General features: G+C 47.0%; 1 protein-coding gene across 1 annotated transcript in view; it reads right to left on the reverse strand.

The window, feature by feature from the left end:
* LOC134984891 (gastrula zinc finger protein XlCGF26.1-like) overlaps window positions 1-10393 on the reverse strand; it is a 40200-nt gene extending 29807 nt beyond the window's left edge. Inside the window, exons 1-3 of the mRNA XM_063950367.1 lie at window positions 10319-10393; window positions 10103-10200; window positions 877-1213 (exon numbers count right to left, since the gene is read on the reverse strand). Coding sequence (XP_063806437.1) covers window positions 877-1213; window positions 10103-10200; window positions 10319-10352 — 469 coding nt within the window. The 5' untranslated portion in view covers window positions 10353-10393. The remainder of the gene's footprint in view (window positions 1-876; window positions 1214-10102; window positions 10201-10318) is intronic.
* Window positions 10394-20240: the final 9847 nt, after the last annotated feature.

A 20240-nucleotide genomic window follows, 5' to 3' on the forward strand; every position in this document is an offset into this window, starting at 1 on the left:
TTAAATGCACTGAGCAATACATGAACTAAAACTCCACTGTTTATTATTGTTAGTTAAAATACTGAGTGCAAGACACATTTATGTATGTAGTAAGGCTACTGGGAGACCTTAGATTGAGCAATATTGGATCTGACCATTACATTCCCTAAAGTCATAACCTCAGAACTGCTCAGAGCAGGAACTATTATTCACACGTAATTAGGAATGTGTTCATCATGAACAAGTCCACAATTACCGTCTGAAGGTTACACAATTATTTCAAGTCTACACTGATATTTGAGAATAAAGCCTTTAACAGAAAACTCCCCTGAAGAAGTCACTATTGACGAAACGCGTTGGGAGACACGCAATTTGGATTTAGAGTGAATTGGAGTGGATAAGAACAAGCCCGCCCATGCAAGGTTGACAACAAGTGCAAAACGCTTGTCTTGTAATTATACAGATATGTACTTGTGATAAGCTTTTACTCTGTTTTACTTGAAGTTCTAGATTCAAATTTCCTTTTATTTCTGAATCTTATACGAATTGTATTTGGTGAGCTCAGGTCTACTGTATAGCAGGAAATATTTCATACCTGCATCATCTAACAAAATGCATATAAATTAGGCACTCCACAAAAAACAATACTAATTATATTATATACATACATACACATTTATATATAATCACTAATAATAAACTTCTGCTTGTTACTTTTAATAACATTATAATAAGTGTGTAATAACTCTCTATGTGATATTTGTCATGGATAGCCTTGTGTTAGAAACACCCAACTGAGAACAGGGCTGATGGCGGAGGAGGGTGTAGGATAAGAGATTGCTGTAGTGACTGAGCAAAAAGAATATGTGACTTCTGTAATAAGTGTTAATTACTCACCTGTGCTGATATCTGTAGGGATCTCCTCCTCCTTACACTGCTGATCACCCCATACATACGTCTCTTCTTCTCCCTTCATATCAGTCACATACGTCTCTTCTTCTCCCTCTATATCTTCTGCCTTTATATCAGTCACATAAGTCTCTTCTTCTCCCTCTATATCTTCTGTCTTTATATCAGTCACATACGTCTCTTCTTCTTCCTCTATATCTTCTGCCTTTATATCAGTCACATACGTCTCTTCTTCTCCCTCTGTATCTTCTGCCTTTATATCAGTCACATACGTCTCTTCTTCTTCCTCTATATCTTCTGCCTTAATATCAGACAGACGTTCTATCTAAATAACCAAAAAATAAACATATTTATGGTAAGAACTTACCGTTGTTAAATCTCTTTCTGCGCGGTACACTGGGCTCCACAAGGATAACATCGGGTGTAGACTAGGATCTTGATCCGGGATACCAACAGGCTCAAAGCTTTTGACTGTTCCCAAGATGCACTGCGCCACCTCCTCTATAACCCCGCCTCCGTGCACAGGAGCTCAGTTTCGTTAACCAGCCCAATGCAGTAGCAGGTATCAGAGACGACAATCGCTCGTAGCCAAGTACACCACACACTAAACACAGGAAAGGGTGTCAGCGGCTATGCCAATACCAACCCAAAGAAGCTAAGTGTGTCAGGGTGGACGCCTTGTGGAGCCCAGTGTACCTCGCAGAAACAGATTTAACAACAGTAAGTTCTTACCATAAATCTCGTTTTCTGCTGCGGGGTACACTGGGCTCCACAAGGATTAACATCGGGGATGTCCTAAAGCAGTTCCTTATGGGAGGGGAAGCACTGTAGCGGGCACAACAACCCGGTGTCCAAAGGAAGCATCCTGGGAGGCGGAAGAATCGAAGGCATAGAACCTTATAAACGTGTTCCCAGAGGACTACGTTGCCGCCTTGCACAACTGTTCAAGGGTCGCACCATGGTGGGCCGCCCAAGAAGGTCCTACCGACCAAGTAGAATGGGCTTTAATGGTAGCAGGAACCGGATGACCAGCCTGTACATAACCATGTGCAATCACCATTCTAATCCACCTGGCCAAAGTCTGCTTGGAAACAGGCCAGCCACGTTTGTGAAAACCAAACAACACAAAAAGAGAATCAGATTTCCTAAAAGAGGCAGTTCTCTTCACATTGATACGGAGAGCCCGTACCACATCCAAAGACCGCTCTTTGGAAGACAACTCAGGAGAATTAAAAGCCGGAACCACAATCTCCTGGTTAAGGTGGAAGGAAGACACCACCATAGGCAAATAACCTGGCCGCATTCTAAGAACCGGCCGTTCACGGTGAAAAATGAAATAGGGAGACTTACAGGATAAGGCACCCAAGTCCGATACCCTTCTATCTGAAACAATCGCCAGCAAGAAGAGGACCTTAAGGGACAGCCACTTAAGGTCAGCAGAGGCAAGAGGCTCAAACGGAGACTCTTGCAAGGCCTCCAAAACCACCGACAAGTCCCAAGGGGCCACAGGTGGCACATATGGAGGCTGAATCCGCAGCAAACCCTGAGTGAATGTATGGACATCAGGTAGGGTAGCTATCTTTCTCTGAAACCAAAGGAACAAAGCAGAGATGTGAACCTTGAGGGATGGCAGAGATGTGAACCTTGAGGGAGGCCAGACGCAGGCCTAAGTCCAGGCCCTGTTGTAGAAAGGCCAATAGTTTGGCCGTACTAAACTTCGAAATGTCATGATTATGAGACGCACGCCAAGTGAAGTAAGCATTACAGACCCTATGGTAGATCCGAGCAGAAGCCGGCTTACGGCCTTCAACACAGTTTGAACGACCACCTCAGAAAAACCCTTGGCACTCAGGACGGAAGCTTCAAGAGCTACGCTGTCAATGCCAGACGGGCCAAATCCTGGTAAACACAAGGGCCCCGAACGAGGAGGTCCGGTCGTTGTGGAAGAAGAAGGGGACGATCCCACGAGAGTCCCAGTAGATCGGAGAACCAGTGCCATCTGGGCCACGCTAGCGCAACCAGAAGTAGGTTTCCGCCTTCTTGCTTGAACTTCCGTATTACTCTGGGCAGGAGAGACACCGGAGGGAACACATAAGGTAGCTGAAAGTTCCATGGTATTGCCAGAACGTCCATGAACGCAGCTTGAGGATCCCTTGTCCTTGCTCCGAAGACTGGAACCTTGTGATTGTGTCGAGATGCCATCAGGTCCACATCTGGAAGGCCCCACTTGTCCACGAGGAGTTGAAACACTTCTGGATGGAGGCTCCACTCTCTGGCATGTACGTCCTGATGAATGAGAAAGTCCGCTTCCCAGTTTAGGACCCTCAGAATGAACACTGCCGATATGGCTGGCAGATGATGTTCCACCCACTGAAGAATCTGTGATACTTCCCTCAATGCCATGCGGCTTCGAGTGCCGCCCTGATTGTCCGATTCTACTTGAACAGGTCTGTTCAGTATGAGATGCTGGGCCATTGTCAACGCATTGAACACTGCCCGCAGTTCCAGAATATTTATCGGGAGTAGAGACTCCTCCTTGGTCCACCGACCCTGAAGAGAGTGCTGTTCCAACACTACTCCCCAACCTCTTAGACTGGCATCCGTCGTCAGCAGGACCCAGTTGGATACCCAGAAGGGACGGCCCCTGCACAACCGTTGGTCCTGGGGCCACCAGCTCAGTGACAGGAGGACCCCCGGAGACAAGGAGATCATGTGAAACCTGATCCGGTGAGGCAGGCCATCCCACTTGGACAGAATCAACTTCTGCAGAGGGCGAGAATGGAATTGAGCATACTCCACCATGTCGAAAGCCGACACCATGAGACCTAGCACTTGCATTGCCGAATGAATCAACACTTGCGGACGAGATAGGAAGCATTGAATCCTGTCCTGAAGTTTCAGGACTTTCTCCTTAGACAGGAACAACTGCTGGTTGTGAGTGTCCAATAACGCCCCCAGGTGTACCATGCTCCGAGCAGGAACCAGGGAGGATTTCTTCCAGTTGATCAGCCACCCGTGGGCTTTCATGCACTGGACCGTCAGATCGAGATGACACAGGAGAAGATCTGGGGAATTCGCCAGGATCAACAATTCATCCAGATACGGCAGGATCCTGACCTCTTGACAGCGGAGTGAAGCAGTCATGACCGCCATAACTTTGGTGAAAACTCGGGGAGCCATTGTCAAACCAAAGGGTAACGCCCGAAATTGGTAATGTAGGTTGCCCACCGCAAACCTCAGGTACTGCTGATGAGATACCGCAATAGGAATATGCAGGAAGGCATCCTGTATGTTCAGGGAGACCATAAAGTCCCCAGGCTCCAAGGCCAGAACAATAGAGTGCAGAGTTTCCATACGAAAGTTGGGAGACCCGCACATGCTTGTTCAAGGACTTCAGATTGAGAATGGGCCGTGAGGACTCGTCCGGTTTTCGGGACTAGGAACAGAATTGAATAGTACCCGTTGCCTCTTTGAGCTAGAGGAACCTGTACCACCACTCCGGTGGACAGGAGGGAGTGCACCACCAAATGCCAGGTGTATGCTTTTGCCGGATCCAGAGGCACATCTGTCAAACAAAATCGATGAGGGGGACGATTCTAGAAAGGTATGGCGTAACCTTCGAGTGACGACTTCACTTACCCAGTTATCCGAAGTGGTCTGCAACCATTCCTGGGCAAAACCTAAAAGTAGGCCCCCCACCTTGGGATCCCCCAGTGGGAGGCACGCCCCGTCATGTGGCAGGCTTGTCAGTTTTGGAAGCTGGCTGATGGGCGGCCCAGGCACGCTTCGGTCTGGGCTTGGCAGGTCTGGAAGCACGAGCTTGCTTTGGGTATGCCTGACCTTTTGCTTTTCCTGGAGGACGAAAGGGCAGAGCGAAAGTACTTTTAGCCTTCTGTACGGAAGGAGCCGTACTAGGTAGGCAAGTAGTTTTAGCAGTAGCCAGATCAGCCACAATCTTATTGAGGTCTTCTCCGAAGAGAATGTCTCCCTTGAAAGGAAGCACCTCCAGGGTTTTCTTGGAATCAACATCCACCGACCAGAATCTCATCCAAAGGATACGTCTTGCCAAGACAGACGTAGTAGCAGCCTTGGTCTCGAGCACCCCGGCATAGGAGGTTAAGGTACAGAGAAGCCGTGGTAATATACAAGAGACATTGTCGAGCATGCTCAGACGCATTGGAAGGCAGATCCGCCGCAAACTCCTGAGCCCACGCCTCAACAGCTTCAGCAGCCCAAGTTGCTGCAATGGTTGGCCTATGCACAGCCCCTGCTAGGGTATAAATTGCTTTTAAAAAACACTCCACATGTCTATCCATCGGTTCCTTCAGGGAGGTGACGGTAGTTACTTGTAGAGCAGAGGAAACAACCATTTCCTCCATTACGTCTGCGGCCTCACTACCACACAGTGTGGGAGAAGCCCCAGCGTCATTGCCACGTGTAGCAGACATAAGAGCGTGCACAATATCGGGCAACCTGGTACAAGGTGTAGCAGCAATATACCCAGCAAGAACACACGGTGATGTGACAATGACAGCACAAACCGGGAGTTCAAGAGATATAAATCGATATGGTGACTATAAATCACAAGGAAAAATACACAGCAAGTATATCTTGTGATACAATCCTATATTATACAGAAAGAAATCTGATACACTTAGTCACTCAGGTATAGCAATATAGGAATAGCCCGCTGAGAGAAATACTCTGTAATAAGGCAGCCACGCAGCAGCTACATGCACACACACATATATAGTCACACACGTACCATGCAGAAATTATATACCATAAACTGCACTGGACTAGCAATACAAAGTAATACTCAGTACGGCTATATGTGATAACAGTAGATATAACAATATAGGAATAGCACGCTGAGTGAAATACTCTGCAATAAGGCAGCCACGCAGCAGCTACATGCACACACACATATATAGTCACACACATACCATGCAGAAATTATACACCATAAACTGTACTGGACTAGCAATACAAAGTAATACTCAGTATAGCTATATGTGATAACAATAGATATAACAATATAGGAATAGCCCGCTGAGTGAAATACTCTGCAATAAGGCAGCCACGCAGCAGCTACATGCACACACACATATATAGTCACACACATACCATGCAGAAATTATACACCATAAACTGCACTGGACTAGCAATACAAAGTAATACTCAGTACGGCTATATGTGATAACAGTAGATATAACAATATAGGAGTAGCCCGCTGAGTGAAATACTCTGCAATAAGGCAGCCACGCAGCAGCTACATGCACACACACATATATAGTCACACACATACCATGCAGAAATTATATACCATAAACTGCACTGGACTAGCAATACAAAGTAACACTCAGTATGGCTATATGTGATAACAATAGATATAACAATATAGGAGTAGCACACTGAGTGAAATACTCTGCAATAAGGCAGCCACGCAGCAGCTACATGCACACACACATATATAGTCACACACGTACCATGCAGAAATTATATACCATAAACTGCACTGGACTAGCAATACAAAGTAATACTCAGTACGGCTATATGTGATAACAGTAGATATAACAATATAGGAGTAGCCCGCTGAGTGAAATACTCTGCAATAAGGCAGCCACGCAGCAGCTACATGCACACACACATATATAGTCACACACATACCATGCAGAAATTATATACCATAAACTGCACTGGACTAGCAATACAAAGTAACACTCAGTATGGCTATATGTGATAACAATAGATATAACAATATAGGAGTAGCACACTGAGTGAAATACTCTGCAATAAGGCAGCCACGCAGCAGCTACATGCACACACACATATATAGTCACACACGTACCATGCAGAAATTATACACCATAAACTGCACTGGACTAGCAATACAAAGTAATACTCAGTACGGCTATATGTGATAACAGTAGATATAACAATATAGGAGTAGCCCGCTGAGTGAAATACTCTGCAATAAGGCAGCCACGCAGCAGTTACATGCACACACACATATATAGTTACACACGTACCATGCAGAAATTATACACCATAAACTGCACTGGACTAGCAATACAAAGTAATACTCAGTACGGCTATATGTGATAACAGTAGATATAACAATATAAGAATAGCCCGCTGAGTGAAATACTCTGCAATAAGGCAGCCACGCAGCAGCTACATGCACACATACATATATAGTCACACACGTACCATGCAGAAATTATACACCATAAACTGCACTGGACTAGCAACACAAAGTAATACTCAGTATGGCTATATGTGATAACAATAGATATAACAATATAGGAATAGCACGCCGAGTGAAATACTCTGCAATAAGGCAGCCACGCAGCAGCTACATGCACACATACATATATATATAGTCACACACGTACCATGCAGAAATTATACACCATAAACTGCACTGGACTAGCAATACAAAGTAACACTCAGTATGGCTATATGTGATAACAATAGATATAACAATATAGGAGTAGCCCGCTGAGTGAAATACTCTGCAATAAGGCAGCCACGCAGCAGCTACATGCACACACACATATATAGTCACACACGTACCATGCAGAAATTATATACCATAAACTGCACTGGACTAGCAATACAAAGTAACACTCAGTATGGCTATATGTGATAACAATAGATATAACAATATAGGAATAGCACGCCGAGTGAAATACTCTGCAATAAGGCAGCCACGCAGCAGCTACATGCACACATACATATATAGTCACAAGCGTACCATGCAGAAATTATACACCATAAACTGCACTGGACTAGCAATACAAAGTAATACTCAGTACGGCTATATGTGATAACAGTAGATATAACAATATAGGAATAGCCCACTGAGTGAAATACTCTGCAATAAGGCAGCCACGCAGCAGCTACATGCACACACACATATATAGTCACACACGTACCATGCAGAAATTATACACCATAAACTGTACTGGACTAGCAATACAAAGTAATACTCAGTACGGCTATATGTGATAACAGTAGATATAACAATATAGGAGTAGCCCACTGAGTGAAATACCCTGCAATAAGGCAGCCACGCAGCAGCTACATGCACACACACATATATATAGTCACACACGTACCATGCAGAAATTATACACCATAAACTGCACTGGACTAGCAATACAAAGTAATACTCAGTACGGCTATATGTGATAACAGTAGATATAACAATATAGGAATAGCCCGCTGAGTGAAATACTCTGCAATAAGGCAGCCAGGCAGCAGCTACATGCACACACACATATATAGTCACACACATACCATGCAGAAATTATACACCATAAACTGCACTGGACTAGCAATACAAAGTAATACTCAGTACGGCTATATGTGATAACAGTAGATATAACAATATAGGAATAGCCCGCTGAGTGAAATACTCTGCAATAAGGCAGCCAGGCAGCAGCTACATGCACACACACATATATAGTCACACACATACCATGCAGAAATTATACACCATAAACTGCACTGGACTAGCAATACACAGTAATACTCAGTACGGCTATATGTGATAACAGTAGATATAACAATATAGGAGTAGCCCGCTGAGTGAAATACTCTGCAATAAGGCAGCCACGCAGCAGTTACATGCACACACACATATATAGTTACACACGTACCATGCAGAAATTATATACCATAAACTGCACTGGACTAGCAATACAAAGTAATACTCAGTACGGCTATATGTGATAACAATAGATATAACAATATAGGAATAGCCCGCTGAGTGAAATACTCTGCAATAAGGCAGCCACGCAGCAGCTACATGCACACACACATATATATAGTCACACACGTACCATGCAGAAATTATACACCATAAACTGCACTGGACTAGCAATACAAAGTAATACTCAGTACGGCTATATGTGATAACAGTAGATATAACAATATAGGAGTAGCCCGCTGAGTGAAATACTCTGCAATAAGGCAGCCACGCAGCAGCTACATGCACACACACATAGTCACACACATACCATGCAGAAATTATACACCATAAACTGCACTGGACTAGCAATACAAAGTAATACTCAGTATGGCTATATGTGATAACAATAGATATAACAATGTACAGTAAGCACTGGATGTATATCACAGGGTGTTTGTACCACACAACCCTGACTGAATGCACTCTTTCTTATCTAACACAGTCCCAGTGACAGGTAGAATACTAAGTGTCCTGTAGGAAGCACAGAGCTGGCAGTCAGGCGGTTCCACAGAGGAGGATTTGCCCCAGCAGTCCCAGGAACAGCTCAGCTCTGTCTGTAATGGCCGCTGCCCAGGAGTGAGGGAGAGAGAGAGATGCAGCTCCAGGGCGGGAACATTTGCAGAAATAGCGCCCTGGGGCTGGGGGAGGGGCCACAGGTCAGATCTGCTCCACCTGCTGACATCCCCACCGGGCGCTGCGGGCAGTGAAAAGCGGGGTTATGTATAATAAAAAACCCAGACCTGTGCCCTGTAATTGTCCCTAGTGGCTAGTGGCGTGGCTGCCCAATAACAGTGTCCACGCCAGCGCATGCGCAGCCCGCCTCCTACAGCCGTGCTGGATCGCGGTAAAGTGCGGCCAGAGAGACCCCTTACCTCCCCCGTACCTGCGGCCCCACGATCCGGGAGGACAGTGGCGTGTGTGTGACTGATGCTGTGAAAGAACCGGAGCCTCCGCTGCAGTGACCCGGCAACCAGGGCGCGGGAGTATACAGCACCGCTGGGGGTGATGGAGCTGCAGTCAGGGAAGTCTGTGAGACGTTGCCGGCTGCAGCCCTGTTACTCTGTCAGAAGACTCTTCAGTCTTTTCCTTTACAATAAACCCATCAATAGCCTGCCTAATGCAGCACCCCTGTTATGTGCCTGCTTACTGCAAGACACCAACTTACAGACTGAGCTCCTGTGCACGGAGGCGGGGCTATAGAGGAGGTGGGGCTATAGAGGAGGCAGGGCTATAGAGGAGGCGGCACTGAGCATCTTGGGAACAGTCAAAAGCTCTGAGCCTGTTGGTGCCTCGGATCAAGATCCTACTCTACACCCGATGTTAATCCTTGTGGAGCCCAGTGTACCCCGCAGCAGAAAATACAATGGCATTTACATAGTGATTAAACTGAGGTGAAACAGTATAATATCAGTGTATAAGTCACGCTGCTCTACTCTCACCCTAAATCCCACCTACCTGATCCTCTTGTGGGATCCTGTGATTCTCCTCTGTACAATCCTGGGAATACAGAGGACGGGGACATCTCTCTGGGGTATCTCTGTTACTGGGCCCATCTGTAGGAGACACACAGAGACTGAGTACAGTGTATATATGTGATTATCAGATGATGTGAGTATATAGGGGCCCCCATACCTGCTCTCCCCTGTACAATACACGACAATCTCCTCTTACCCAGTGATGTGATGGGCCGGTGATTCTCCATCATCACGTCCTTGTACAGACCCCTGTGTTCCTCTATATACTCCCCCTCCTGCATGGAGACATAGACAGTGACATCCTGACACCTTATAGGAACCTGACACACACAGTAATACAGTCATCATCCAGACACATCCCCCGGTGTTACTGTATAATGCCCAATTCCCAGCAGTCACCTCTCCAGTCATCACCCAGACACATCCTCTGGTGTTACTGTATAATGTCCCATTCCCAGCAGTCACCTCTCCAGTCATCACCCAGACACATCCCCTGGTGTTACTGTATAATGCCCCATTCCCAGCAGTCACCTCTCCAGTCATCACCCAGACACGTCCCCCGGTGTTACTGTATAATGTCCCATTCCCAGCAGTCTCCTCTCCAGTCATCACCCAGACACATCCCCCGGTGTTACTGTATAATGTACCATTCCCAGCAGTCACCTCTCCAGTCATCACCCAGACACATCCCCTGGTGTTACTGTATAATGCCCCATTCCCAGCAGTCACCTCTCCAGTCATCACCCAGACACGTCCCCTGGTGTTACTGTATAATGCCCCATTCCCAGCAGTCACCTCTCCAGTCATCACCCAGACACATCTCCTGGTGTTACTGTATAATGCCCCATTCCCAGCAGTCACCTCTCCAGTCATCACCCAGACACTTCCCCTGGTGTTACTGTATAATGTCCCATTCCCAGCAGTCACCTCTCCAGTCATCACTTAGACACATCCTCTGGTGTTACTGTATAATGTCCCATTTCCAGCAGTCACCTCTCCAGTCATCACCCAGACACGTCCCCTGGTGTTACTGTATAATGCCCCATTCCCAGCAATCACCTCTCCAGTCATCACCCAGACACGTCCCCTGGTGTTACTGTATAATGCCCCATTCCCAGCAGTCACCTCTCCAGTCATCACCCAGATACATCCCCTGGTGTTACTGTATAATGCCCCATTCCCAGCAGTCACCTCTCCAGTCATCACCGAGACACGTCCCCTGGTGTTACTGTATAATGTCCCATTCCAGCAGTCACCTCTCCAGTCATCACCCAGACACGTCCCCTGGTGTTACTGTATAATGTCCCATTCCAGCAGTCACCTCTCCAGTCATCTCCCAGACACACACCCTGGTGTTACTGTATAATGCACCATTCCCAGCAGTCACCTCTCCAGTCATCACCAGACACATTCCTGGTGTTACTATATAATGTCCCATTCCCAGCAGTCACCTCTCCAGTCATCACCCAGACACATCCCCCGGTGTTACTGTATAATGCCCCATTCCCAGCCGTCATCTCTCCTGTCAGCAACTGAATGATCTTGTTGGTGAGTTCCAGGATCGTCTGGTCACTGTGTCTCTCATGTATCAGTGAGTGAGGTGGAGGCACCGTGATGGGGCTGAGGGTCCTGCTTAATCCACCTGACACACGAGGATGGCTGCTGGGTGTCTCACACTCACCAGAGGTCGTCTTCACTACTGTGTAACCCTGCGAAATGGGGGAGACATCAATATTGCTGCAAATACTCCCAGATCCCTTCACCTCCCCAGTCATGTCCCTGTATTATTACTATAGATATAAGCAATGTCACTGTGATGCTCCCAGATCCGCTCACCTCCCGAGTCATGTCCCTGTATTATTACTATAGATGTAAGTCATGTCACAGTGATGCTCCCAGATTCCCTCACCTCCCCAGTCATGTCCATGTATTATTACTATAGCTGTAAGTGATGTCACTGTGACACTCACGATCCCCTAACCTCCCGAGTCATGTACCTGTATTATTACTATAGCTGTAAGTGATGTCACTGCGATGCTTCCAGAGCCTCTCACCTCCCCAGTCATGTCCCTGTATTATTACTATAGATATAAGTGATGTCACTGCGATGATTCCAGATCCTCTCACCTCCCCAGTCACGTCCCTGTATTATTACTATAGATATGTGATGTCACTGCAATATTTCCAGATCCCCTCACCTTCCCAGTCATGTCCCTACTATATTATTCCTATATATATGTGATTTCACAGTGACACGCCAAGATCCCCTCACCTCCCCAGTCATGTCCCTGTATTATTACTATAAATATAAGTGATGTCACTGTGACGCACCCAGATCCCCTCACATCCCCAGTCATGTCCCTGTATTACTACTATAGATATAAGTGACGTCACTGTGACACTCCCAGGAGTCTGATATACATTTGCTTCATACTGCTCCAATTATTATCTGTTACACATACCAGGGATATTATGGTCTCTGCTTTTATACATCCTAGATTTTGAGCAATATTTTCAATCCCCACAATTACATATAATCAAATTAATAATAATAACGACACTAAAGGCTGCACCCCAGTATAAAAATAATAACAGATGTCTTTAAAAGCAGGACACCTCAGACCATTCCTCCTGTATTGTAGGACATCACAACCACTCACAACGCATAATAATAATACCAAGACACCACATGCCACTCCCCCTGTATAATAATAATAAAAGGACACAACAGGCTGCTCCCTCTGTATAATAATTTCTGGACACCACAGGCTGCTCCCCCAGTATTAATAATAATAATAGTAATATTATTATTATTATTACTACAACAACAACAACAACAACAGTACACCAAAGGCTGCTCCTCCCGTATAATAATAATAATAATAATAATAATAATAACAGGACACCACAGGCTGCTACCATTGTATAGTAATAATAACAGGACACCACAGGCTGCTCCTCCGGTATAATAATAACAACAGGACACTACAGGCTGCTCCCGTTGTATAATACCAACAACAGGACACTACAGGCTGCTCCCGTTGTATAATACCAACAACAGGACACTACAGGCTGCTCCACCTGTATAATAATAACAATAATAATAATAAGAAGAAGAATTTACTCACCGGTAATTCTATTTCTCGTAGTCCGTAGTGGATGCTGGGGACTCCGTAAGGACCATGGGGAATAGACGGGCTCCGCAGGAGACTGGGCACTCTAAAGAAAGATTAGGTACTATCTGGTGTGCACTGGCTCCTCCCTCTATGCCCCTCCTCCAGACCTCAGTTAGGGAAACTGTGCCCGGAAGAGCTGACACTACAAGGAAAGGATTTGGAATCCAGGGTAAGACTCATACCAGCCACACCAATCACACCGTACAACTCGTGATAACTATACCCAGTTAACAGTATGAACATCAACTGAGCCTCATTCAACGGATGGCTCATAACAATAACCCTTTAGTAAGCAATAACTATATACACGTATTGCAGAAGAAGTCCGCACTAGGGACGGGCGCCCAGCATCCACTACGGACTACGAGAAATAGAATTACCGGTGAGTAAATTCTTATTTTCTCTGACGTCCTAGTGGATGCTGGGGACTCCGTAAGGACCATGGGGATTATACCAAAGCTCCCAAACGGGCGGGAGAGTGCGGATGACTCTGCAGCACCGAATGAGAGAACTCCAGGTCCTCCTCAGATAGGGTATCAAATTGATAAAATTTTGCAAACGTGTTTGCCCCTGACCAAGTAGCAGCTCGGCAAAGTTGTAAGGCCGAGACCCCTCGGGCAGCCGCCCAAGATGAGCCCACCTTCCTTGTGGAATGGGCTTTTACAGATTTAGGCTGCGGTAGTCCCACCGCAGAATGCGCCAGCTGAATAGTGCTATAAATCCAGCGCGCGATAGTCTGCCTAGAAGCAGGTGCACTCAGCTTGTTGGGTGCATATAGAATAAACAGCGAGTCAGTTTTCCTGACTCCAGCCGTCCTGGAAACATAAATTTTCAGGGCCCTGACTACGTCCAGAAACTTGGAATCCTCCAAGTCCCTAGTAGCCGCAGGCACCACAATAGGTTGGTTCAAGTGAAAAGCTGATACCACCTTCGGGAGAAACTGAGGACGAGTCCTCAACTCTGCCCTATCCATATGGAAAATCAGATAGGGGCTTTAACAGGACAAAGCCGCCAATTCTGACACACGTCTGGCCGAAGCCAGAGCCAACAACATAACCACTTTCCACGTGAGATATTTTAAATCCACAGTCTTAAGTGGCTCAAACCAATGTGATTTCAGGAACTCCAAAACCACATTGAGATCCCAAGGTGCCACTGGGGGCACAAAAGGAGGCTGAATATGCAGAACTCCCTTGACAAAAGTCTGAACTTCAGGCAGTGAAGCCAGTTCTTTCTGGAAGAAAATCGACAGGGCCGAGATCTGGACCTTAATGGACCCCAATTTGAGGCCCAACGTCACACCTGCTTGCAGGAAATGCAGGAATCGACCCAGTTGAAATTCCTCCGTTGGGGCCTTCTTGGCCTCACACCAAGCAACATATTTCCGCCAAATGCGGTGATAATGTTTTGCGGTGACATCCTTCCTGGCTTTAATCAGGGTAGGAATGACTTCCTCCGGAATGCCTTTTTGCTTTAGGATCCGGCGTTCAACCGCCATGCCGTCAAACGCAGCCGCGGTAAGTCTTGGAACAGACAGGGTCCCTGCTGCAGCAGGTCTTGTCTGAGCGGCAGAGGCCAAGGGTCCTCTGCAAGCATCTCTTGAAGTTCCGGGTACCAAGCTCTTCTTGGCCAATCCGGAGCCACGAGAATAGTTCTCACTCCTCGCTTTCTTATTATTCTCAGTACTTTGGGTATGAGAGGTAGAGGAGGAAACACATAAACCGACTGGTACACCCACGGTGTCACTAGAGCGTCCACAGCGATCGCCTGAGGGTCCCTTGACCTGGCGGAATATCTTTTTAGCTTTTTGTTGAGGCGGGACGCCATCATGTCCACCTGTGGTTTTTCCCAACGGTTTACCAGCATCTGGAAGACTTCTGGATGAAGTCCCCATTCTCCCGGGTGGAGGTCATGCCTGCTGAGGAAGTCTGCTTCCCAGTTGTCCACTCCCGGAATGAATACTGCTGTCAGTGCTAACACATGATTCTTTGCCCATCGGAAAATCCTTGTGACTTCTGCCATTGCCCTCCTGCTTCTTGTGCCGCCCTGTCTGTTTACATGGGCGACCGCCGTGATTTTGTCTGATTGGATCAGTACCGGCCGGTTCTGAAGTAGGGGTCTTGCTTGGCTTAGGGCATTGTAAATGGCTCTTAGCTCCAGAATATTTATGTGAAGCGAAATCTCCTGATTTGACCACAGTCCTTGGAAATTTCTTCCCTGTGTGACTGCACCCCAGCCCCGAAGGCTGGCATCCGTGGTCACCAGGACCCAGTCCTGTATTCCGAATCTGCGGCCCTCTAGTAGATGAGCCCTCTGCAGCCAACACAGCAGCGACACCCTGGCTCTTGCCGACAGGGTTATCCGCTGTTGCATCTGGAGATGGGACCCGGACCATTTGTCCAACAGGTCCCACTAGAAAGTCCTTGCGTGGAACCTTCCGAATGGAATCGCCTCGTACGAAGCTACCATTTTTCCCAGGACTCGTGTGCATTGATGTACCGACACCTGTCCCGGTTTTAGGATGTCTCTGACTAGAGATGACAACTCCTCTGCTTTTTTCACTGGAAGAAACACTCTTTTCTGGTCTGTGTCCAGAATCATTCCCAGGAACAGAAGACGTGTCGTCGGGACCAGCTGTGACTTTGGAATATTGAGAATCCAGCCGTGCTGTTGTAGCACTTCCCGAGAAAGCGCTACTCCCACTACCAACTGTTCCTTGGACCTCGCCTTTATTAGGAGATCGTCCAAGTACGGGATAATTAAAACTCCCTTCTTGCGAAGGAGTATCATCATTTTGGCCATTACCTTGGTAAAGACCCTCGGTGCCGTGGACAACCCAAACGGCAGCGTCTGGAACTGATAGTGACAGTCCTGTACCACAAATCTGAGGTACTCCTGGTGAGGAGGGTAAATGGGGACATGGAGGTATGCATCCTTGATGTCCAGGGAGACCATGTGTCGAATACTGTGACAGAGGCAACCTGCTGACGGCCTAACAGTTATGTGTGTGCACTACGGGATAGTACGTATATTATGTATACACCCGATAATCACAGCAGCAAAGGGTTCTCATATTTATTAGTATAGTGTAGAAGCATAAGAGAATCCATCTTGATTCTAGCTAGATGATATAGCAAATTCATCTTGAACTTTATATACACACTGAGAGACGAGAAAAACAACTTTGTTGGCTAAGTATTGTTTCCAACTACGCACTTTCTAAAAGCTCATAGAGTCCAGATGTAATTCCTAATATGGACACAGTTGAAGATCACGAGTATCTTTGAGTATTCTTGACAATGGTCCTAATATTGCACAACACTATTGCCTAACACTGTATTCCAGATGAATGAAATCATATGGGAGGGATATAAGAAAGGGGCATTACTGTGTATTATATAAAACTCATTGTTGATACGTGTATCTGGTTGTTAAAATGATTTGACACAGGAGGAGAGGATGCTACCTCTCCCCTGTATACGGGCGTGGCCTTTTTAATAAATAATAATTGATTTTTATAAATCCATTTTCAATTCATTCTTTTTACCTAACAACCCAAACAGCAACAAGATGGTTAATTTAGTTAACCTCACTAAGAGAATTCAACACATGTAATCCCCCTCGTCCAGGCTCGCAATAACCGCCCTGAGTGATTCCATCTTGAACTTGAACCTTTTGATATAAGTGTTCAAGGATTTTAGATTTAAGATGGGTCTCACCGAACCGTCCGGTTTCGGTACCACAAACATTGTGGAATAGTAACCCTTTCCTTGCTGAAGGAGGGGTACTTTGACAATCACCTGCTGTGAATACAGTTTTTGAATAGCCACCAACACCGCCTCCCTGGCAGAGGGAGTTGCCGGTAAGGCAGCTTTTAGGAAACGGCGGGGGAGGGGGGGGGGAGACGTCTCGAATTCCAGCCTGTACCCCTGAGATATTACTTGAAAAACCCAGGGATCCACTTGTGAGAGATCCCACTGAGCGCTGAAATTCCTGAGACGGTCCCCCACCGTCCCCGGTCCGCCTGAGCAGCCCCAGCGTCATGCTGTGGACTTACCGGACGCGGGGGAGGACTTCTGCTTTTGGGAACTAGCTGTGTGTTGCAGCTTTTTTCCTCTACCTTTGCCTCTCGGCAGAAAGGATGAGCCTCTAGCCCTCTTGCTTTTCTGGGGCCGAAAGGACTGTACCTGATAATACGGTGCTTTCTTTTGCTGTGGGGCAGCCTGTGGCAAAAAAGGTCGATTTCCCAGCAGTAGCTGTGGACACGAGGTCCGAAAGACCATCCCCAAACAGTTCCACCCCCTTATAGGGCAAAACTTCCATGTGCCGTTTTGAGTCGGCATCGCCAGACCATTGCCGAGTCCATAACCCCCTTCTGGCAGCAATGGACATAGCGCTTATTCTTGATGCCAGCCGGCAAATATCCCTCTGTGCATCACGCATGTATAAGACTGCATCTTTTATATGCTCAATCGTCAGCAAAACATTGTCCCTATCCATGGTATCAATATTATCCGACAGGGAATCTGACCACGCAGCAGCAGCACTGCACATCCAAGCTGATGCAATCGCTGGTCGCAATATAATGCCTGTGTGTGTGTAAATAGCTTTTAGGGTAGCTTCCTGCTTCCTATCAGCAGGTTCCTTCAGGGTGGCCGTATCCGGAGACGGTAGTGCCACCTTCTTTGATAAGCGTGTCAGCGCCTTATCTACCCTAGGGGGTGTTTCCCAACGTGACCTATCCTCTAGCGGGAAAGGGTACGCTGCCAATAACCGTTTTGAAATTATCAATTTCTTATCGGGGGAAGTCCATGCTTCCTCACACACCTCATTTAATTCCTCAGATGCAGGAAAAAATAAGAATTTACTCACCGGTAATTCTATTTCTCGTAGTCCGTAGTGGATGCTGGGGACTCCGTAAGGACCATGGGGAATAGCGGCTCCGCAGGAGACTGGGCACAAATAGAAAGCTTTAGAACTACCTGGTGTGCACTGGCTCCTCCCCCTATGACCCTCCTCCAGACCTCAGTTAGGATACTGTGCCCGGAAGAGCTGACATAATAAGGAAGGATTTTGAATCCCGGGTAAGACTCATACCAGCCACACCTATCACACCGTACAACTTGTGATATGAAACCCAGTTAACAGCATGATAACAGAGGAGCCTCTGAATAGATGGCTCACAACAATAACCCGATTAGTTAACAATAACTATGTACAAGTATTGCAGACAATCCGCACTTGGGATGGGCGCCCAGCATCCACTACGGACTACGAGAAATAGAATTACCGGTGAGTAAATTCTTATTTTCTCTGACGTCCTAGTGGATGCTGGGGACTCCGTAAGGACCATGGGGATTATACCAAAGCTCCCAAACGGGCGGGAGAGTGCGGATGACTCTGCAGCACCGAATGAGAAAACTCAAGGTCCTCCTCAGCCAGGGTATCAAATTTGTAAAATTTTACAAAGGTATTTGACCCTGACCAAGTTGCAGCTCGGCAAAGTTGTAAAGCCGAGACCACTCGGGCAGCCGCCCAAGATGAGCCCACCTTCCTTGTGGAGTGGGCTTTTACAGATTTTGGATGTGGCAGTCCTGCCACAGAATGCGCAAGCTGAATTGTACTACAAATCCAGCGAGCAATAGTTTGCTTAGAAGCAGGAGCATCCAACTTGTTGGGTGCGTACAGGATAAATAGCGAGTCAGTTTTCCTGACTCCAGCCGTCCTGGAAACATATATTTTCAGGGCCCTGACGACGTCCAGCAACTTGGAGTCCTCCAAGTCCTTCGTAGCCGCAGGCACCACAATAGGTTGGTTTAGGTGAAACGCTGAAACCACCTTAGGGAGAAACTGAGGACGAGTCCTCAATTCTGCCCTGTCCGTATGAAAAATCAGATAAGGGCTTTTACAGGATAAAGCCGCCAATTCTGACACACGCCTGGCCGAAGCCAGGGCCAACAGCATGACCACTTTCCACGTGAGATATTTTAAATCCACAGTTTTAAGTGGTTCAAACCAATGTGATTTGAGGAACCCCAAAACTACATTGAGATCCCAAGGTGCCACTGGAGGCTGTATATGCAGCACACCCTTGACAAACGTCTGAACTTCAGGTACTGAAGCCAGTTCTTTCTGGAAGAAAATCGACAGGGCCGAAATCTGAACCTTAATGGATCCCAATTTGAGGCCCATAGACACCCCTGCTTGCAGGAAATGCAGGAATCGACCCAGTTGAAATTCCTCCGTCGGGGCCTTCCTGGCCTCACACCACGCAACATATTTTCGCCAAATGCGGTGATAATGCTTTGCGGTAACATCCTTCCTGGCTTTGATCAGGGTAGGGATGACTTCCTCCGGAATGCCTTTTTCCTTCAGGATCCGGCGTTCAACCGCCATGCCGTCAAACGCAGCCGCGGTAAGTCTTGGAACAGACAGGGTCCCTGCTGGAGCAGGTCCCGTCTTAGAGGTAGAGGCCATGGGTCCTCTGTGAGCATCTCTTGAAGTTCCGGGTACCAAGCCCTTCTTGGCCAATCCGGAGCCACGAGTATAGTTCTTACTCCTCTCCGTCTTATAATTCTCAGTACCTTTGGTATGAGAGGCAGAGGAGGGAACACATAAACCGACTGGTACACCCACGGCGTCACCAGAGCGTCCACGGCTATCGCCTGAGGGTCCCTTGACCTGGCGCAATATTTTTTTAGTTTTTTGTTGAGGCGGGACGCCATCATGTCCACCTTTGGTTGTTCCCAACGGTTTACAATCATGTGGAAGACTTTTGGGTGAAGTCCCCACTCTCCCTGGTGGAGGTCGTGCCTGCTGAGGAAGTCTGCTTCCCAGTTGTCCACTCCCGGAATAAACACTGCTGACAGTGCTGTCACATGATTTTCCGCCCATCGGAGAATCCTTGCAGCTTCTGCCATGGCCCTCCTGCTTCTTGTGCCG

Source organism: Pseudophryne corroboree (assembly GCF_028390025.1).
Source record: "Pseudophryne corroboree isolate aPseCor3 chromosome 3 unlocalized genomic scaffold, aPseCor3.hap2 SUPER_3_unloc_9, whole genome shotgun sequence".
Lineage (NCBI taxonomy): Eukaryota > Metazoa > Chordata > Amphibia > Anura > Myobatrachidae > Pseudophryne > Pseudophryne corroboree.